The sequence below is a fragment of the Natrix helvetica genome, assembly GCF_964273705.1.
Source record: "Natrix helvetica genome assembly, chromosome: 2".
Lineage (NCBI taxonomy): Eukaryota > Metazoa > Chordata > Lepidosauria > Squamata > Natricidae > Natrix > Natrix helvetica.
In genome coordinates, this window is record NC_138552.1 from 200449748 (window position 1) to 200473092 (window position 23345).

The following is a 23345-nucleotide window of genomic DNA, read 5'->3' on the forward strand; positions in this document are numbered from 1 at the left end:
GACCTCTGCTTTCAACCAACAATGTACAGTCTTTTCAGGAAGGATGAGAAACAGGAAAGATATAGTCTTCAGTTCAAGAATGAATGTCATAGGTAGATTTAGTTCTCAGTTCCAAAAAACAAGAATATATGCAAGTAGCTATTCAGAAGTTAGTGGTTAGAAGCAATGGTAAAGCAAGATATGGAATTAAAACCAGAAATATTTTGTTGGCTATTTGAAAGGGAGTACAATATATATTTAATTTTACACATGTTAGCAGCTGCTGGAATTGTGTTTGCACAACAGTGGAAAAACAGAGTTATGAAAATGAATAAATATTACAATGTGCAGGAATAAATAAATTGACAATTAAAATCAAGAAGTCTTTGAATACTTTGTCACATGGGATTTGTTTTAGCAATTGCTAATTAACGGAAACAGAAAAAAGTATGAAAGAAAACAATAATTAAGCCTACTCTCGCAGCATTACACACCCACACCCATACAAACTATGACAGTGCCAGGAAAATCCAAAAAATAATATCCCCCCCCCCAAAAAAAAGACTGCAAATGAAACCAGCTATTTTTTCCCTAACCCTAAGGACAGGAAAGACAAAGCCACTGGAATAAATATTATCAAGACATTGTGGGAAATTATAAAGGACAGTGCCATGAAGCTCACAGAGCCATCAACCACCTCAGAATTACCTAACAAGGAGGGTGAAACACACTAAATCTGCCTTGCACCTGGCCTGCCCATAGAAAAGCAGCCACTTTGAGGCACATAAACCTGGTCTGAACACTTTTAAGCAACATAGTGCATCACAAAGAAAACATTTGGAAAAACTCCAACATAGTGCATCACAAAGAAAACATTTGGAAAAACTCCAACATAGTGCATCACAAAGAAAACATTTGGAAAAACTCCAAACAAATAAATAAATTATTACAGTAATTTCAACTTATAAACAATAAAAAATAAAAATTCCCAAAAAATAATTAGAAAAAAAAATCTATAAATAAAAAAAATCTTTTGTTAAGTATTCCACCAGCAAAAATTTATACTGCAAGATAGTGTATCAGCCAAGGTATACTGTTACCATAATTCCACCAGCAATAACTTATACTGTAACTATTTTAAGTTATACTGTTACTGTTATTTCACGAGCAATGTTTTAGATTTTAACCATTTCAAACTATTCCACATACAATTAAAAGGGAACCATTTAAAAAATATTCCATACACCAAAAATTGCAATAAAACTATTTTTAAAAAATCTATGCACAATACATTTTAAAGCATTGAGTATATAATATTTTTAAATTGTTTACTTTAATTTATTGGGGAAAGATTCTTTTTTTAAATAGTCTAAGACAATTTAAAAAAAGGATCTGCCACATACAATTAAAAGGGAACCATTTAAAAAATATTCCATACACCAAAAATTGCAATAAAACTATTTTTAAAAAATCTATGCACAATACATTTTAAAGCATTGAGTATATAATATTTTTAAATTGTTTACTTTAATTTATTGGGGAAAGATTCTTTTTTTAAATAGTCTAAGACAATTTAAAAAAAGGATCTGCCACATACAATTAAAAGGGAACCATTTAAAAAATATTCCATACACCAAAAATTGCAATAAAACTATTTTTAAAAAATCTATGCACAATACATTTTAAAGCATTGAGTATATAATATTTTTAAATTGTTTACTTTAATTTATTGGGGAAAGATTCTTTTTTTAAATAGTCTAAGACAATTTAAAAAAAGGATCTGCCACATACAATTAAAAGGGAACCATTTAAAAAATATTCCATACACCAAAAATTGCAATAAAACTATTTTTAAAAAATCTATGCACAATACATTTTAAAGCATTGAGTATATAATATTTTTAAATTGTTTACTTTAATTTATTGGGGAAAGATTCTTTTTTTAAATAGTCTAAGACAATTTAAAAAAAGATCCACACACAATAAATTGAAGTAGACCATTTTAAAATATTCTATGCTAAATACTTTTAAGTAAAACTATTTTAAAACAATTCTTAAATAAAATATATTTTAAAATACATTTAAAAAAAAGAAAAAAAAACCAGGTCACTTACCAGCAGGCAGAATCAGCAGCACTCCGATGCGATGGATCAGACTCCGGACTCCGATGCGATGGATGGCGAGACTGGCTGGCAGCAGGAAAGGTAAGACACCTGGAGAAGAAATAGAGTAAAGTTTAGTAAAGACATCGCCTGGCAGGCTTAGCTAGCTAGCCAGGCGAGGCTGGAGAACGGGGGGGGGGCTTTTGGCCGCGGGGCGTATGCGAGGCCGCCGCCGCCGCTCGCCCGCCTTCGGCCAGATCGGCCACGCGAGGCCGCGGCTTTCCTGAGGAAAGGCCGCGGCCGCCGCCACCGCCGCCGCCCGCCCGCCTTCGGCCAGATCGGCCACGCGAGGCCGCGGCTTTCCTGAGGAAAGGCCGCCGCCGCCGCTACCGCCGCCGCTCGCCCGCCTTCGGCCAGATCAGCCACGCGAGGTCCCGGCTTTTGCGAGGGAAGGCCAAAGGCCTTCCCGCGCAAAACTATGCCGCTGCCGCCCGCCTTCGGCCAGATCGCCTACGCGAGCCCATGGCTCGCGCAAGTTAGGCCGCCCCGCCCGCCCGCAGCCGCATGGCCTACGCGAGGCCGCGGCTTTCGTGAAGAAACGCCGCAGCCGCCGCCACCGCCGCTCGCCCGCCTTCGGCCAGATCGGCCACGCGAGGCCGCGGCTTTCCTGAGGAAAGGCCGCCACCGCTACTGCCGCCGCCGCCGCTCGCCCGCCTTCGGCCAGATCGGCCACGCAAGGTCCCGGCTTTTGCGAGGGAAGGCCAAAGGCCTTCCCGCGCAAAACTATGCCGCCGCCGCCCGCCTTCGGCCAGATCGCCTACGCGAGCCCATGGCTCGCGCAAGTTAGGCCGCCCCGCCCGCCCGCGGCCGCGTGGCCTACGCGAGGCCGCGGCTTTCGTGAAGAAAGGCCGTGGCCGCCGCCACCGCCGCTCGCCCGTCTTCGGCCAGATCGGCCACGCGAGGTCCCGGCTTTTGCGAGGGAAGGCCAAAGGCCTTCCCGTGCACAACTAGGCCGCTGCCGCCGCCGCCACCCGCCCGCCTTCGGCCAGATCACCTACGCGAGCCCATGGCTCGCGCAAGTTAGGCCGCCCCGCCCGCCCTCGGCCGCGTGGCCTACGCGAGCCCATGGCTCAAGCGTTAGGCCTCCGCCGCCTGCCTGCCTTCCGCCGTGTGCCCCCCCGCCACTCGCCCCCCCCGCCGCCGCCCGCCTGCCTCCCGAGCAAAACTAGGTTGCCACGCCGCCGCTCGCCCCCCCCGCCGCCCGCCTGCCAGCTGCCCCCCTCCCACCGCCTCGTGCGCCTGCACGAGGCCGCGGCTTCTATCAGGCCTGAAAAAGGCCTTTCATCGCAAAACTCGCCCGCCGCCGCCCGCCCGCCTCCCGCCGCCCCGCCTTAGTTGCTTACCTGAGGGAAGCAGCTCCTGGAAGGCGAAGGGAAGAAGAAACGAAACTCCAGATAACCGTTTGCTCTATCGCAACTTGCAAAGACTCTTTTGAAAAGAGAAATCTACAAAAGAGAAAGACTCTTTTCAAAAGAGGACTTTTGGCCGTTGGCGCCACGTTTTTAAACAGGCCGCCTCGAGCGCTGATTGGCTGGACTCCAGGCTGGAGTCTCCAGCCAATCAGTGATCGGTGGGCTGGGCTAGATTATTGCGGACGGGCGGGGGAGCGAGCGAGTTGCGACAGGCGGGGGAGCAAGCGAGCTGCGATGGGCGGGGGAGCGAGCTAGCCTTAACGGCGAGCGACGGGGCCGGTGCCGGTTACTTCCGGGTTCGGTTACTTCCGGGTTCGGTCTGGAACCGGTTCGCGCGATCCGGTGCGAACCGGTTGGAACCCACCACTGGTACCTTCTAAGAATCTAAGTTATTTTATACCAAGATGATCACCTAAGAAAACATTAGTTTCTGGTAGGCTCTTGAATTAGGGAATTTTCAAGAAAGATATGCTGAGATTCTTTGATTCACAATAGGGATTTTTTCTTTTATATATGGTCATAATAATTCTCCGTGACTCAAGTAAATGGAGCTCTGATTTATGACTAGGTGACTAAAAGTGAGAAAGGATTTAGTGCATTCTGCAGTACGGGCAGGCTGACACCCAGGAAACACTCTCCGTTCAAATATTGATTGGATGAATGTCAAGGGATTGCATTTCCAGACTAAATCAAGAGGAATGTATGTTTGAATGCAACCAAACTTTGGAACCCATTACTCCTGTGTAATTGAAATTTCAAGGATCTTCACACCACTTGTATGTAGCCCATTTGAGATAATTTGATTCAAAAATTGTTGCCCAACAATGTAATATTTTGCCCAATTGAAGGTTACAAACAGAAAAGAGACAGGAGACTTAGTCGTATATAGACAGTGGTGGGTTCCTGCCGGATCGCACCGGATCGCGCGCTCCCTTTCGGCGCTAAACCCGGAAGTACGGTCTTGCCCCGCCCCTGGTGACGCGACGATGCTTGCCTGCGCTCCACCAGCTCGGCTGGGAACGGAGATGTTTCCTCAGCGGAGCGGAGCGCCTGAAAGGGACGCAGGCTCAGCCTGCCAGGCTGCCACCACTCCACTGAAGACATTGCTGAGCAGAGAAACATCTCCGTTCCCAGCCGAGCTGGTGGAGCGCAGGCAAGCGTCGTCGCGTCGCCAGGGGCGGGGCAAGACCGTACTTCCAGGTTTAGCGCCGAAAGGGAGCACGCGATCTGGGTTTAGCGCCGAAAGGGAGCGCGCGCGATCCGGTGCGATCCGGCAGGAACCCACCACTGTATATAGACTAGACAACCTGTGACTCGTTAGGTTGTTCCAAAGTTATTTCCTTACCTAAACAGGAAAACAAAGCAGGGCAAAAAAGCAATGAGAATGGGAGTGACTTCCAACTTCTTGCCAGTTTCCTCATTAACTTTCCTTGTGAAAAGGTGGCAGGCAGTGTTGGAAATGACGATTGTGTGCCAGTTATGGCACTAAAGCAGCAACAATTTTGCCAAATTTCGATACCACGGGAGTAATGAATCTTGTATTTTGGATGCATTCTTTAAGTTTGCCCTTTTGAGGTGTGTTGATTAAAATATTGTTGCCCTGCGATGCACCATTTTACCAAATTGAAACAACAAACAGCAGAAATTATAGGCAGATAGATAAAAAGAGAAGCTCTAAATACCACATCTTTTTTTTAACGAAAAGTATTCTGCAGATAACTGCTTTATTTCCTTTCCTTTTTATTTTCAGTTCTGCATTTTATGAAATATAGTTACAAAAATTGCAATTTTGATACTGTATTTCTTTATTAACCCATAATGTTTAAATATATTCCTAGCTTTTAACTTAGTTTTCACTTTTCCAGTCAAATAAGTTTTACTTTTCTGGTTTAGGAATTGTTAAAGGGAATAACTAATAAGTAGATGGTTAGCTGAAGCATGTAAAAATCAAATGTTCTTCTTTCAGTGTGAAAACATAATGAATAACACATAATTTTCCATTTGTTAATGGATTCCTCAACCATTACCTGCACTCTGCTTAGTAATAACTTATGAGTAGTAATACAATTTATATTTCTTCCAAAAAGGAAAATCAAATTATCAGTCACTGAAATACTGTAGATTTAATATTTGAACATGGTTTTCTAATGCTCTCTCCTCTTTGCTCTCTCCCGACAATGTTTGGTGTTATCTCTTCACCATGATGACCCTTTTGTCTTTCCGTCTGGCATAATAATGCTGAAAATATTTTTTTTTAACCACAAAGTTGTACTTTGAGATTCTCACCTCAGAACAGTTTAGAGTCTTTCCAGCTTCTCTATTGAATTGTAAGAAGACAGGGATGGGCAAGAACTGTTACAGATGGGCAAGAACTGTTATTGATGCCAGAGAGATCCAATTTGTCTTCCCATCTGCAACCATAGCACCTCATTTTGTGATTTTCAGCCCAACCTACCTCACAGTGTTATTGTGAAGAAATATAGGAGGATGGTGCATTGTGCAGGTATGTGCCTTGAGTTCTTGAACAAAGATGGGAGCCAGTTTGGTCTAGTGCAGGGCTGCCCAACTCCCAACCCATGGGCCGGATGTGTCATGCGCTGGCCACGCCCACATCCGGTGTAACGAAGAAGAAGAAAGTCATGTGACGCTGCCCTGATGAAGTGAGTTTGACACCCCTGGTCTAGTGATTAAGGCAACAGACTAGAATGCAGGACCACGAGTTCAGATACTGCCTTAGTTATGAAAGCCATTTGAGAAACCTTGGGCCAATCACTCTCTCTCAGCCCAATTCACCTCACAGGTGGGTTGTTGTGTGGGAAATATCGGATGACAAAGATATCTTGGATATGTTAGTTGCCTTGAGTTATTTGTAAAAATAATAAAGGCGGGATATAAACAAACTAACAAATAAAATTAAGATAAAGATATTTGTATGTGTATGTTTGTGTACAAGAGAAGGGACACACAAAGGCATAAAAATACCCAGGCTGTCCTTCATGAACCTTAAAGTTGTTGCTTCTTTAAAAGCCACAGATGAATTAATTCCTTGCTGCTGTATGGAGGTGGGGTGGGTGGATGGGATATTCCAGACTGGCTGGAAAACTGTTACAGAACTTTAAATAAAAAAATAATGTGGCTACAGCAGCCAATAGCGCTGAATCAGCCACAGCTTCCCCAAATGTCATGCTTTTGGGAATCATAGGAGCCAGATTTTGTATTCGTTCTATAAGTTAGCCCATTTGAGGTACCTAGATTAAAAAAATGTGGTCTTAGGATGCACCATTTCTCCCAAGTAAAGATCATGAAACAGGAGTTTTAGTAGTATACAGATATTGTATATAAATATAAATAAATGTCTTCCTTGTGAGAATGTTTAGCAAACCGTATTACAAAACATTCATAGGTAAATGAAAGGAGGCAGTTGACCTTCATTTGCTTCTCTTTGAAAATTAGCTTATTGGGAAACTATAAATTTCATCTGCTCTCTAGTATTAGGAGTCTCTTAAAGAGGACTGTTGCCATAGCAAGTCCATTGTGTAGCAATCATTCTAGCCAGGTAATTTGCGGAAAATTTAATCAAGTTGGCTTAAACAAACTTAATTGTGGGCCTCCAGTGTTTGTTGTACACCTGAGTTGTTCCTATGTTGAATTTTGTAGTTGAATGGTTTTTACTCCTTGATAACCACTTCAGTAGCAAAACCCGCAGCACATGAATAGCATTATGCATCACTCTTTGTAGTCATGACATCTATACAGAAAGGGTACAAAGGGACCCAAGGAGAGGTTGAAATGAGAGGGTAAAGAGAGTGGTAATGGAAATATATTTATAGTGTGTACAACTGGGTAAAGTCAAGAGAAAGATGTTATCCTAACAGAAATAACTAAAAATTATATTTTTAAAAACTATACAAACTAGTTTTTAAGTACTGCAGTAACAACCTTTTGTATTGTATAAGTATTTCAAAGGAAGTATGTTAAAAAAAAGAATGTAATACAGGGAGTCCTCGACTTACGACCACAATTGAGCTCAAAGTTATTGTTGCTAAGTGAGGCATTTGTTAAGTGAGTTTTGCCCCATTTTATGACCTTGTTTGCCAAGGTTGTTAAGTGAATCTGACCTCCCCATTAACTTTGCTTGTCAGAAGATCAGAAAAGGTGATCACATGATCCCAGGACACTGCAATATGAGTCAGTTACCAAGCATCTGAATTTTGATCATGTTGCAACGACCGTAAGTGTGAAAAATGGAAAGTCACTTTTTTCAGTGCCATTGTGACACTGAATGGTCACTAAACAAACTTGTAAGTTGAGGACTACCTGTACTACAGTTAAAATACAGCTTTGAATTTTAACTTTCATAACTTTCAGTAAGCAAAATTCCTTAAGATTGTGAAGAATTTTCTTAAAAAGACATGAGAAAGCATAATTAAATCTAAAGAAATTGGGCCTTCTACATCGTAAGGTAGAACAAAGAGGTCCTCGTAGATCATTTCTCCTGAAGCTTCTCTGCCCATTTCTCTCTGATGGAAGATATCAGTTTACTTTCAAGTACTCCCTGAGTTAGGTGTCTTTTTTAGATGGTTTCTTTATTGCATATCTATTCCCAATAGATGTCATAGTGTGTCAGGTAGGGCAAAATGTCTGTAATGTCCTTCGTCAATTTTAGCCTATAGGAAAGTAAGCTGTCTCAATACGGCTGACTAACAAAGAGTTCGGTAGCCAAAATTAGTCTTTTTAGTATGAAAAAAAAATCTACAAGTTGCTTTGATAATGGAGTATGCATTTGTAATGTTCAGAATGTAGGAAGTGTTTCATTTGGACACTATTCATCTGACATACCAATTTGGAAATCTTGAGAGAGTTTTTGCAGAAAGTTTTGTTTGTTTGTGCGCGTGGGAAGTCTTTTATCTAAAATCGGTCTAGAATGATGTATTGACTCATGTACAAGAAGGAAAAAGCATACTGGAAAAAGTTGCTTTTTGAAATTTCAGTGCTAAGGAATCAAATGTACGTTACACTAAGTTGTAAAGCGTTTGGTTGCTTTGCAAGATCAATGAATTCCTCAAGGGATAAATTATGCTATTATGTTCCTCCAGATAGACTATCCCATCCCTTATATATTGTCAGCTGGCCAGTATCTATGCACTGATAGTCATACAGATTCCTCTGCTGCCTTAAATTACTAAAATAATTCAACGCCTTTGACAGAATATGGGGAAGAGCCAAATTCAATGCTCTTATTTAATTTTTGACATCTCTAGAGGAGGAGGGGGAGAGAAAAAAGAGAACTTGAGTGATGAGATGTTTTTACCTGAGAGACAAGCTCCCTGCAAAGTTAACTATATCAGTGATCTAATGGTCTGACAACAAAAAAGGTTCCCCCCTCCCACGTAACTTGTCATATGCAAATTATTTATGGAATAAACAATCTTCACATTATTGTTTTGTAGATTGTCCCAATGGAAGATAATTCTGCCAGCTTTTTTGACCAAAATTTCCATATTGAAGTGAAGGAAATGCCTTCTCAATGGATTTCTTAATGAAAGGCTTGTTTATGCAGATGAAGCAAGAGACCTGTGGCAATAGGATTAATTATGTTTTTAAAGTAGATGGCTTTGGTTTTTTTTTAAAAGCATCTGGCAATTTCGAGCATGCCATCAGTGGCCTTTCAATTACCATAATTGCATTCTTGTTTCCATCTATAGATTTTGGGATTTCTCCAAGCCTGACCCTCTGCTTGAAACTGTGGAGCATCATACGGAGTTTACTTGTGGACTAGATTTAAGTTTGCATGATTCGGGTCAGGTAAGAAAATAAGAGAATTTTTAAAAATGTGGATGTAAACCCAGCTGAAATATGGATTATGCATAGTGGATCTTTTGAAATCTGCAAATTTACGTAATGAATATGCAAAAATAAAACAATGGAGTCAACCAGCAACAAATTTTTTCAGTCATCTGTCAGTCAGCAATCCATGTGGCCCTAAAGATTTTAACTCATTTTGCATCAACTGTATATCCTGTAAAGACAACTGAGCTAAAAAACTGAATAATTGTGTCTTTTCTTTTTTGATTGCTGCTTTTTTCTTATTTTCACTGAGTGCTGAACTATTTGGTTTTTTTTCCACTTTTATAGAGGAAGAATTTTACTTTTATTTAATTCCTTACTTTCCTTTTCTTCAAGATGCAAAGGTCTTGTCATTCTTGGCATCCTTTATTAATTTCTGCTGATTCTAAATGTTGGCTTTTTTGGATACTATTTCTACAATCTAGACTACTGTATGTAATCTTTTTTAGTGATTTATGTCTCTTTCCAACTCCTCTATATGTCCTTTGTGACTTTCAGATTTTCACTATGCCTTTCTCATTAGAATTGCTTTCAGTGATGTTTTTCATATAGTAAAAAAAGTTACCAGATTTTAGTATATGGACACGATTTATGTCCTGATATCTCCACAAAATAATAAATTAAAACTATTTTGTATGCCAAATAGTCTAAGTGATTAATTAAATTTATTATTTTCATCAGCTTACATAGTGATAGGTAGAAAAATGTTACAAATTTTGCATTGATTTATGTCATTTGCATGCGTACTTACAGAGGTGACAAAAATGATATGTTAACACAAATAACATTAATTCAGATTTGACTTCTCCATCAGCTTCTATTATTAATGTATTTTACCTGCTGTTCTGAGTTAATTAAATATGATTTCTTAAAATATAAGTAATCTAAATGTCTATGGAGATTCTCAACCATCCAGGTCACAGTTATCCCAAAAGTGCTTTTTTCAAGAGGCAACTGGACTTTCTGGTTTTTCTTTGAAGATGTTTCGCTTCTCATCCAAGAAGCTTCTTCAGCTCTGAGTGGATGGTGGGGAATGGAAGGATTTATATTCCTTATAGTCAGCTAGTCATTTGCAAGTTTGAAGGCAACGAAGTCCACATTTTGGAAAGAGATGACTGGGTTTGAAAGAGGGGTCAAAGAGACCATCTATGTCAAATTTGAACAGCCCTCTCTCAACAGAGGAGAAGGGATACAACATCATCTATCTCCAGTCTACAACACAGTCAACAGTACCAAGAAGGTTCCACATTTGAATTACTCATGTGACCTTGATGGCACAGATAAACCTCCAGGTGGCCTGTGACTAGCAATGACTTGCTAAAAATGACCAGCTGTCTGCAATGAGTATAAATCCTTCCATTCCCCACCATCCAGTCAAAGCTGAAGAAGCTTCTTGAATGAGATGTGAAATGTCTTCAAAGAAAAACCATATAAGTAATCTGCTTAATTATAGCTTTTTTTAAAAAAAATCATTTAATATCAAGATCCTCCCAACATTACAAGATCACTTTCTCACAGCATTCTTAGTTTTTTTTCATTTCCTCAATTAAGCCTTCCTTGTTAATTATTCTGAAATCAAGTGAAAAGCACCTTATTTCCTTCTAGCATTCCTTGAAGAAAATTTTTTGACAAGGCAGATCAGGGACTTCTAGAAGGAGTATGTTTAGCAGAATCTATATCCAAACTTTTGTAACCTGACTCTCCCCTCCCTCTAGAAAAACCCATTCACACAAAAGCTTCTCCCAAGATCAGAGGTGTCTGCCAATTGACATATGTCATGACCTTTTCCATGGGTGAAAGAACCCCCCCTCCCACAAGTGTTTTGCTACTTTTCTCCTTCCCCTTCATACTCCTAAGCCACAGCCAGTGCCAGCAGTGTATTCTGGTCCTTCAGCTTAAATTGGCATAAAAATGAGCTTCTGTCATTCTCATTATGAAGCCATTTCTTTGACTTCATCCTACACTTATCTGCTAATATGTTTTTTTTTTCAATGTTGACCAATGTATTATATATTTTAATTGTGTTCTCAGAAAATAATGTTTGTCTCTTAACTTGTTTCATGGAAAAGATGTAATATCAGTTCCATGAATCATTGTACCTTGAAAGAAATGCAAGCATTTATCAGATAATGTTCCCTGCAGGTTTGTTAGCCATCACTAAATATAAGAGGAAAAAATGAAATCACATTCTATTTGTAGTGCCTGTAATGCAAACATTCTTGAGGCTGTATTAAAATAATAGGATCTACAAAATGAAAAATACTGAGCCTCCTATATTTCAAGTATGTCAAACGCCCCTCACTCCCCAAATATAAGTAAATTACATTAAACACACTGTATCAGAAGATCAGGAAATAATGGGTTTTACAATATTTGTTTTCAATAATCCCTTAAATTAATCTCTACTAAATTTACAAACATACATGCTGTTTGTAAGAATTAGTATCAGGCAACACTTTAGAACAAAGGTTGACAGTTTTTCTATGGTTAAGGGACGAGTATTAATGGAATGACATTTGAAAGTAGATAAGGAAATGAGGGCTTATACGTAGTGTATTTTGCTATTAAAAATAGTATCATTAGTGGCAGGTTTAAACTTCATATAACCATGCTGTTGATATTTATCCATTTACTCTGCTGGGAGTTCCTTAAAACAGAACTACAGAAGTTGCGACTAGTTCACAAAGTCACCTCTTTTTTAAAATAGGGTGGTAAACACCTAGGCCACATAATATACTTAATGTCAATATTTTGTACTAAACTGACTGCATTAATTATCTCAACAAAATATAATTATACATAGTTATGATCATACTTGTTATGTTTGGAAAAGATTGGTCTCCTTTTAAATTTCTCCATTTTAAAATTTAATCAGATTTAGGACTTCTGTGTTTGAATATCTCAAGGTTTGGTTCCCCCCCCCTCTCTTTTCCCCAATGTCTTCTATGTTGATCAAATGTATAGATTTTTAAAAGTTCAGACATATGTTGAGAACATGTATGAGGCAGGTTACTTTCAAGCTATCATTAAGAATAAAGCCAGTAGCATATTTTTAAATCATGTTTGGGAGGCACAGTTCTTCTGAGATTTCTTTTCTTACAAACATTTTGCGACTACTGAAACATCATTTGAATTTTTATATAGCATAATTTTACTGATCTAAATTGAATGGTTGAAAAGTTCCAGCTCTTGCTTTAATGCCAAATTCATTTCTTTACTTGATTGAATATATTACTTTGAAGATATAAAGAAGTGAGGCTCAAGGCACAAAGGTCTCGAGATTAATGTATTTTGGCTCTGCTTGAGTAATAAGGCTAGGTAGTGTATAAGGCTAGATAGTGTTCGACTCGAACACTGAAGATAGAAATGACAGTCTGAGGTTCTTTTCTCTATTTCTATGCCTAGTTATCATCAAGTCTTCCACACTACCAGCGCTAGGCTCACACATGTAAATGAAAGCTTTCTGCTGAGCAAGACTTTTTCCGTAGCTCTTGTCTGCCTGAAAACAGGATTAAGTACTTTGAATAGGCAGAAAGAACATTGTGAAAGTTCTTTGAAGTATGAATTATAGTTCAGTTTTCTTAATTATAATGTTGCCGTTTCTTAAAAGGGAAACATAATAAGGATTTTTTTTTCTTAAGCACTGAAGGATGAGATACTTACAAATATTATATGCATATGTTGCCGTTTACAAATCATATTGTCGAAAAGCTTCTTTGAGATTAAAACTTAAGTTACAGGTTAGATTCTTTGCATTGCAATTCCTTTCCTATGGCAATGATTGGTCTTAGTAGAGAGCAGAACTGCAACCCTACTGGTAAGTGGTGAGTTACCTGCAGTATTTCATGCTTCAACCCTGGTTCAACAATCATTTTTGAGATAAGCTTTTGTTAGTGAAGCGAAAATGAGACTGATTGGATCTGTGAACTGAAAACCAGAGTTTTCAGAATACGTGAATGATGCAGAACTTTTTAATAACAATGTAAAGTCTTTTAATAGATTGTAGTACCTTTTAATTTTGTATCTATCTAAAGGAGATGGGGGACTTTTGAGGATGGGATCAGGTGGACTTTTGAAGTGGGCGGGAAGGTGGTTTTATATTTGCAGAATAAAGGCAGCCATTGTTAACCTTCCCCTTCCCAAGTTTTTTTATTTCATACTGCTTATACATATCAATGCATGAATAGTATGATACTTGGTTATCATACATTTAAATTCAAATAGGCATAATATAATAACTCATAGTTATTACATTTCATTTTCATTATTTCATATTGTTTACACATACCTTTTGCTACCACCCTTCAATTTCTAAACTTCCTTCTTGTTTTTTCATATATCTTAATATATTTATATATATGTGATATATATATATATGTGTGTGTGTATGTGTGTGCGCGCTATATATATATATATATATATATATATATGTATGTATGTATGTACAGCAATGGCGAACCTTTTTTGGCTCATGTGCCATAAGTGGGGGGGGAGCGCAGGGGGGTCGTGTGCAGGCGTGCTGCACCCATAATGCAATGCACGACACCCCCAGTGCGCATGCATGCACTACAGGCGCGACACCCCCCTCATTTTTGCATGCTTTTTTCACCCTACGAGGCTCCAGAGGCTTTATAGGAGCATGGGGAGGGAGAAAACAGCCTCCCCCGCCCCCCCCCGGAAGCCCTCCGGAGGCTTCAGGGACCTTCAGGAGGCTTCCCTGAAGCCTCCAAAGCAGTCAAAATGACCCTCCGGTTTGCTCGGAGGGTCATTTTAAGTGCTCCAAAGGCTCCAGGGACCTTCAAGAGGCTTCCCTAAAGCCTCCGGAGCAGTCAAAACGACCCTCCGAGCAAACAGCAAGTCCGTTCCCAAACGTCCGGTTTGCTGATAGGGCCGGTTTTTTTGCACTCCAGAGGCTTCAGGGAAGCTCATTAAGCCTCCGGAGGGCCTCCGGAGGGGGGGCGGTGGGTGGGGGAGGCTCTTTTCACTCTCCCCAGGCTCCTAAAAAGCCTCTGGAGCCTGGAGAGAGTGAAAAATGGCTTTAAAAAAGGGTGTGCTCAGCTGGCCAGCGCATGCATGCTCAGCTGGCCAGCGCATGCATGCGCGCTGGCCAGCTGACAGGGCAGCGTCTCGCATGCCCTGACAAATGGCTCCGTGTGCCACCTGTGGCACGTGTCCATAGGTTCGCCATCACTGTTGTAGTATATATAGTATACACACACACTATTATTCCCCTCTTATTTCTATCTCTTTTATCTTTCCTCCCTTCGATATCATTATAATATTCAAAAATGTTTCTTTTCTATTTCTCATCTTTCATCTGTTTTATTATTCACGTTCCCCTTATTTAGATCTTCGCATCTATTTATGTTACAATTTCGTCCTTCATTCTTTCATTATTCATAGTCTCAATGTACACTTCTAGTAGCAATCACAATCATTTAAACATTTAAAGTACATCTATTCATGTTCTTTCCAATCCTCCAATCCATGTAATTCTACTGTTAATACATGTTTACATTAAAGTATATTCTTTTATTATCTAATCACCCATTATTTAATTTTATCATTTCACTCCTAATCATATTTTTATGCATATTTAATAATACTATCATTCAATCTCTAATTTTCCAATTAATGCTTAATTCTTATTCACAATTCCCCTATTTCACTCTGTTTATATTAGAATATTATCCTAATGCCTGTCACACTACATACAGAATAATTATCCAGCCTAAATAATTCTAATATTAATATTATTAATATTAAAAACACATGTTTTTATTGAGATATATTCATGGAAGATCTTTTACTCTCTTTAAGGCAGCCATTGTTTAAAGGGAGCAGATCATATTCAAAAGAGGTTAAAAACCATAGTTGTATCTTGTAGACACTCAGCATCACTCTCTCTACATCTTTCTCTTCTCTTCCCTATCATGTTTATTTTCTACCTAATCCCATCCTCATCTTGTTTTTTCCCCCCTTATGTCTCTTTCCTTCCTTTCTCAGTGTAGCCATCCCTTTGTTACATGTGTCCCACAAGAAGGCCTATTCCAAATGTAATAGATATAAAGAGATACAATCAATTTAGGACATGTTTATAGATGCTAAACTTTTTTCCATTGAAAAAAATGAATAAATATCAACCAACAGCACCTGAGGGTAGAACAAGAAGCAATGGACGGAAAGTAATCAAGGAGAGAAGCAACTTAGAACTGAGGAGAAATTTCCTGACAGAACAATTAATTAGTGGAACAGCTTGCCTCCAGAAGTTGTGAATGCTCCAACACTGGAAGTTTTTAAGAATATATCCATTTGTCTGAAGTGGTGTAGGGTTTCCTGCCTAAGCAATAGAAGTCCTCTAAGCTCCCTTCCAACTCTGTTACTTTATTCTAGTCTAAAAATCTTAAGATTTTTATCTTCTCCTTTTTCAATCCCAACGATGGTCATCAATACTACTAGAAATGGCTTTGATCAACAAAATAAAACTATAAGTTAATTAATCAACTGAGGATCTGTTAGGGAGCTAACTTAACTGGATAATGGAAACTAGCCTTACTAATGAATAAAAATTGAATAATTAAAACTGAACATGTCTTTGCCAGCCTACATACTTACCTAGTTCATATTTCTTGTTTTTGGAGGAGGGAAGGGAAGCTTAATTCATTTGTTCAAACAAATTTGCGAGAGGGTTGCCATAACCCAGGAACAGAGAGGTATATATGATGCCCTGCCATGGAACATTCTGGCCCTGAAATAGATTATTCTGATTTTGATGGTTGCAAAATATTTTGGAAGTGGTCCGTTTTTGAAGTGGGTTGGCAGCCCTTCTGAGCTTTGTCAGAATGGCATATTTCAGGATTTAACCATTTCTGGGAAACTCAGTGACCTGTTCTGTGATTGGAACTCCTTGTTCCAAAGGTTGAAGGTTCTGTGACAAAGCGTACTGCATTTCTTTGTAGTAAATTAGGAACCACTCTTCTACTTTGTACTGCTCTAGGAACTTTCCCTTAAGCAAGACTATTGGAAGCTTTTTACTGGTAGGCTTTATTATTATATATTTTATTCATTAAACATGAAACTCAGCCAACTAAACATTCAAAAATGCATTACAAATAGCATTGACTGGTGCTAATGGTTGATACGGTTTGCTGCCAGCGTCCTAGGTATCCACCAAGTACCTTCTTAAGATGTACGATGTTCCGAGTAGGGCAGTTTTTTGCACTTCTGCTGGTGTTATTGCAGGAAGCTGCAATTTGTTAATGTTTCTTATAAAATTCTTGGACATGGTGCCAAGTGCTCAGATGACAGTGGGTATCACTGTTATATGCTTCATCCTTAGCCGTGTAGTTTCGATGGTCAGGTTGCAATATTTCATTATTTTTTCTAGTTCTTTTTCTTCAACTCTGGCATCTCCTGGAACAGTGATATCAATAAACTGTACTCTTCTGCCCTCTACAACCATTATATCTGGCATGTTGTGCTCCAAATGACAATCTGTTTGTATTCGAAAGTCCCACAAGATCTTCACCTTCTCATTTTTTCCACTTTATGTTCCCATGACTTTCAGGATACCGATAAATCATATTTTTTACATAATAACGGGTAATGAGTCAAATGCCTTCTTGTAATCAATCCACACCATATTTAAATTTGTTTTTCTTCAATTTGCATTTTTAGTACTATTTTGTCTATGAGCAGCTGATATTTTGTTCCTCTTGATTTTTTATAATTTCCTTTTTGTTCTACAGGATACAAACTGTTTTCCATCAGATGATTGAATTCTGAATTTGCCAGTATCCTTGTAAAAAGTTTGAATGTTGTTGACAGACAAGTAATTGGGAGATAGTTGCTTGGTTCTGTGCCTTTTTCTGGATCTTTCATTATCAAGTATGTTCAGCCAGCTGTTAACCATTTTTCGCTTGTTGCATTTTGAAGCTTTTGATCAAATTGAGTGGCCATGCAGTGATGGAGGCTGGTCAGGTGTTTTAGCCAGTATCCACGCAGTTCATCCAGGCCAGGTGCACTCCAGTTCTTGACCTTCTTTGCTTGTTTTGCCACTGTCAGTTTTTATTACAGTATTTTCCATCTTGTTTTGTGTTGTTTGCTGTTGAATATCTTTGATCCAGGAGACAGTGTTGTTGTGTTCCACTGGGTTTTCCCACAGTTCTTTCCAAAAGTTCACAATTTTTTCTTTACATGGGTGAACATTAGTTTGGATTTGATTTTCATCAAGGGACCGGTAGAAGAGGTGTTGGTTTCTTCTGAACTGGACATTTTCACGATATTGTTTTACTCATCCTTTGTATCTTCAATTTTCCTTGCTTTCGCTATTGCATTTTGATGATGATGATGGTTGTTGTTGTTGTTGTTGTAGTAGTACAATTGTATCACAGCGGCTTTGTTCTGCCAACTCTCCATTCTTGATTTTATCACATCTTTTCTGTATTCTTGTTTCGTCTGTTGGGCCTTCAGTAGATTTTTGTTCTTTACTTCGATTAATAGATGTTGTTGTTGTTGTTGTTGTTGCCTTACTTGAAAGGATATGAAATCACTCCAGGAAATATACAGGGGTGTTATCTATTTAACTAGTTGTGGTTCTTACTATATGGTTTCATAGTCAAGGATGCAAAAAGACGAAATAAAAGAGAGTGCTACAAAATATGTAATGCTCATTTTTAGCACCTTTCTTGCTGCTTTTGTTCAGTGAGTGATATGAGGAAAAAAGTTAATGCATCTACATCTCATTAGGTTTAGACTATCATTTTTAGGCTTGGCCAAGCTTTTGTTTATTTTTATATGACGAGGCAATTTGATAAAGAAATTTATAAAGTCAAAATGGTACTACTCATGCATGTTGCTAATCTATCAGCAGTCTTTGAGAAAAAAATCTCTCTCTCTCTCTCTCTCTCTCTCAATTCAAATAGTTAAATCATATAATGGCTTACGATAATTACTCTCTTCATTAGAACTGCCTTTCTTCTAATCAGTTCCTTCCTACCTGCTGAACGGCTATCTTTTACATTGGGCCTTCAGACCTGCCACATTTTCTTCTGTGGGAAAAATGGGTGATTATATAGAGTAGGGGTGTTATATAGTCAAAATCACATTCCTTTCTTAGAGAGTCAAGGACATCATGCCCTGCACCTGGAGTGGCATGACTGGGATGTCAGGGGAAAAACACCCTGTTGGAGATCAATGGACCGTGGCTGATTCCCTTCCGCATATCTTCTGAGATATTGAGAAAAATAAGTCTTTAAAATATTCTAATTAATAAACAAACTTTAATAATAAAATAATAAAAGTAAATGAAACAGAAATAACTAATTGTTACATTTTGATAATGAAAGCTACGTTTGCCAAGTTGGCTGCCGAACAAAGAAGAGAGGAATTTTGGAATGTGTAACGCGTGCGCAATAAATCACTTTCAGATAACATTTTGTTTTATGACCTGCGCAATAAAGCTTTCTTAGTTTAACTCTTGAGTGTCAGTTTAGGCAGTTCAGGCCTAGCAAACTTTTTAACATCGTGACATGGGAGGCCTCTCCAGTTGGGACGGTGCTTGATTGGACCCTGTGATGGACATGTGGGTGCTGGGCAGGAATTGGAACTTTCGCTTCGTTGGGGGTGTTGCTTGAAACCCTGACAGACTGAGGAGGTGTAAAATCATGATTGACTATCCTAAAACAGGAATCTTAAATAACTCCAGAATTCTCAATTCATACTTCAAGTAATCTAATTTATTCTAATCAGAGAAAGAAAAGTAGCTAGAAAACCGTGCGTAATCATATTTTATGGCTGATGAACATCAGTACCAGAAGCATTTGTTTGTATAGCTCTGGCTGTCCTCAAGTATTTTTCAGAATTAAGGGAAGTTTTTTTTCCAAATCCTAATGTTCTGCTTCTGCTTTCATTCTCCAATTCACTATTTGAAGTGGAAGCTATAAGTCTGTATTTCTCTCACATGCAGAAATAAAAAATGCATTTATCAAATACATTAGATCCAGTTAGTTTTGCTAATAAAATGACAAACATTAAGTTTGAATTAGGACACCCGATAACATAATTTAAATTAAATGGTGTATTCATTTTTAAAGATGCTGAGTTGAATCCAGGTTTCATGCTATATGGGTAAAATAAAAGCTTTTAGGGATCTTTCAAATCAGTTTTCCATGAGACCCAGTTGGGGTTAAGGAATCAGGCTGGAAAGTAGGAAACCATGAGTACTGGCACTACCTTGGGCACAAAGCCAATTGGGTGAGTTTGGACCTGTAATTTTATCTTAGCCCGAGGAAGGAGGCAGTGACAAACCTCTTCAGAAAAATTGCAGGGACGTGTCTCTAGTCTCCGAAAAGTGGACACCTTTGAACAGAAAAAAGCAATCTTCTAGGGATTGGTTGATGATTACGTTTCAAGAGTTCACAGAATATTAACATAACTTATCAAAGTAATTTATCTTTTATTTGCTACTTTTTTTCTAGTTACATTTATATATTTTTTCATGTACTATCGGTAACAGATCTGGATTGAAAGGCCTTGTGTAAATTGTGTTTGCCTTTCCTAAGATTGGTTGAAATAATGATTACTATACTTAAAATTCAGAAATTGCTATGTGACATTAATTAAGACAATCTCAGGTGAAAAGTCCCGATGGATTTTGCAGATGGCATTTTATTTATTGTTTCCTCTTGGCAGTTGAGTGTTTGTTTTGTGAACTCTAAATATGCTGTCTGCAGGTGTAGTCTACTGTGGGTGATCATTATAGAGCTATCAGTTGATCGGGAAAAAGAAATCATGAATAGAAAACTAGATAGGCTGCATCACGCAGTTATCTATGTTTTAATATTGAACCTCTTTTCCTCAGCAAACTGCAACTAATTGAATAGAAGTTCAGTGAAAATAAAAATCTTTGTTTTGTACTTTTGAAAATGTAGTAAATAAAGTGGGAGACTAGTTTGGGTTTAGAGTAATATAACGTATGGCTACAATTATTGCAGGTTTTATTAATGTTAATGTGTTGAAACATCTTTTGACACATATAGATAGTTAAGTTGTAATTAACTTGATCCAACTACAAAGGTTTTTTTTTAAAAAAAAATCTAATATGCTCCTCTTTTTGTTGTTATATATGTCTTTGTATGCTGTTATTATATTCTAATGCTCTGCTACAGAAGCTTAATTGCATTACCAGATTTAATGTATTTTATGCTCTTTTTAAGCGGTGCATTTTTCCTGAAACTAATTCTAATTTACTTTGGAATAATTTAATATAAATTGTGAGCTTTATTTATTTTTATTTATTTTAAAATATTATTAAATACATTTGCAAACTGTCAAAAGTAATAAAAATTATTAAATCATCATTATGTACTATAAAAGTAGTGAAATCAATTTCTGGAAAATGTTTTGAATTTTTTTCTTTAGTATTCAGTATATCTCACCTAAGTAAACTTAAATTAGGTTTTTGACTGTTTTGGACCACTTGACAGTGTAATGTTTGTTTATGGTTGGTTAGTCTTAGTTTTAAATATTTAAATATATACTTTTAAATATTTATCTAAATATTTATCAAAATGACATAAATGAAAATATTTAGAATGCAATTTTATTTATTTATCCAAAATTATTTTAAACTTTATTTATGTATGTTGGCTTTATATTTAGTAGTATTACAAGGGCAAAATTACCACTGCAAACATATAAATTATATTATGTGAATATTTTTGAATGCATATTATTTCTTGTCCTAAATAGTGTTTGTTCTCCATAGGTGGCTGACTGCGCTTGGGATGAAACTGTGAAGATCTATTATCCATCTTCATTGGTAGTTCCTGCATAGAAAGATTTCTCAATTGCAAAGAACTAATTTATAAGAAATTATTTTTCTTTTTCTTGGGCATCTGCCATATTATGCCTTACTAATAATATTAGATTTTAATATGAGCTTCAAAGTTTCAAACATATGATTAAGGATAGATTCATATAATATCTTGCATAGAACCTGGACTGAATTAGCAAAATGTTCACATGCTATGTACAGACTATACGATTGTGTAAATTATGAGCAGGCAACCTAGTAACTTCCAAATGTTTTGGTCTATAGCTTTTAACAGTCCCATATAGCATGATTATTGTCAAGAGCTAATGGAAAGTGTATTCCAAGACATCTGGAGGGTACTATAACACTATTCCTGTTGTAAATAATAGGTACAGTGTAGGAACTGTGTCTTATATTTATAAGAGTTAAAAATACAAATTTTATTGCAGTTTAAGTATTCTCACTGTTGAGATGTAGAATTTATCATAAAACAATGTATCAGCATTGAACTGAGTTCACTATGGAATTTCTGTGCAATAATGTATTATAATAACATGGCACATAGTTTTCACAGTTGAAGGTTTTACAGTCTGAGTTTTATCTCTCTTTTTGTTTGTAAAACAAATACTGTAGTTTTCTTGACCAAATGTAATACATTTTTAGATTCGGTTGTTTTGAATTAAACTATGATTGAATTAAAATTACCAACTTCTGAAGGAAAAAAATGAACATGACCTTAAGGCCAGAATCCAGACAAACTAGAAGGGGGGGGGGGGCAAAATGCCTAAGACAAAAAACAGTTGTGCCGTTAACATAGTTATCCAAATAGTATAGTTAGTTTCTATGTTTAATATTTACTTGCTACAAAGAAATCAATTTTTATGTGACGTTAAACATTGTGCACATTTACTAATGAGAATAATTAAAACTAAGTTATCTGTTTCAAAAGTCAGTTGTTTAATCCATGACAGATAATTTAAACTCTCCACAAAACAAACTGAGCATTGATTTAATGTTGTCACAGTATGTTTTATAACAGTCAACTGAAATATTTTGAAAAAGCTATCCATTGCATATTTTTCTTTTTTGTACCATTTATAAAGTGAACGTTTATATTACCAGCTTCTAACAACCTGATATCATCTAGTTGTGTATCTTACCAATACAGTTTCCCTCAGCCAGTTTACCAAAGATGGTGGGAAGTATAATACCACTCAACTGGAAGATGCTAAGTTGTAGAAAGTCAACAAACATCTTCTAACAAGAAAGCGTCACTCTCTGGAGCTCAGTCCAGTCATATGTGTGGTATTACTTGTGAATTAGAACAATAAGCTGTAATGTGTTTCTGTACATCCACATTAATACAATCTGGTTTTCATCAACCATATCCATTAAAAATATAATTGATAGAAATGTGGGAGTAAAATTGATTTTCATCCCCTTGATCAGAAATGAAGAAAAAGTCCAAGATTCCAAAGCAGCTAAATGTGTAGTCTACTGGCAAGTTGATATCTGTGCCAATTGTAACTAGTAGAAGAATCACATTTTCAGAACTTAACTTCCCTTATAAACTCTATTTTTTTTTGCTCTCCACCAGTATATAGTAGCATCAATTTTGTATGTAGTTTCATCTGCAATGACCTTTTGAGTTCATTTTTTATATTGCTCATTTTATGCTGCTCATTAGCCATGTTGAATAAAGTTCATGGGAAATTGTCTGGACAGCCAGTTTGTCTGGAATATACTTAAACAGAGTTGAGCAGAGCTGAGAATCTATGCTTGTCCAGACGGTAGCATTGATCAGTGAGACTTGATTTTGGTGCTCTTAACGTTGAGACAAGATTTTTCACTATATGATGCAGCTCGTTGCTCAGTTTCTGCAAATCACAGAGGGAGCTTGCCATTTAAATACTTCAAATGTACATTTTAAAATTTGAGTACTTATAATTGATAACCTTTCATCCTTAGGTACAAATTCCAACAAATATTAACTGCTGTAGAAACTTGTTTTTGCTTTGTTCAACTTTTAGTTTGATTATATGCCATCAGTTGGTGTAAACTTTTAGCAACTATATAGACCTTCACATCTTAGGTGATCCTGATGAAATTATATATTTTTGGTATATACCT

At 37.6% G+C, this 23345-nt stretch overlaps 1 protein-coding gene across 1 annotated transcript in view; it reads left to right on the forward strand.

The window, feature by feature from the left end:
- Positions 1 to 22937, forward strand: part of PEX7 (peroxisomal biogenesis factor 7) — a 66287-nt gene extending 43350 nt beyond the window's left edge. Inside the window, exons 9-10 of the mRNA XM_081940662.1 lie at positions 9259 to 9358; positions 21168 to 22937. Of these exons, the coding sequence (XP_081796788.1) occupies positions 9259 to 9358; positions 21168 to 21236 (169 nt within the window). The 3' untranslated portion in view covers positions 21237 to 22937. The remainder of the gene's footprint in view (positions 1 to 9258; positions 9359 to 21167) is intronic.
- The last annotated feature ends 408 nt before the right edge of the window (positions 22938 to 23345 follow it).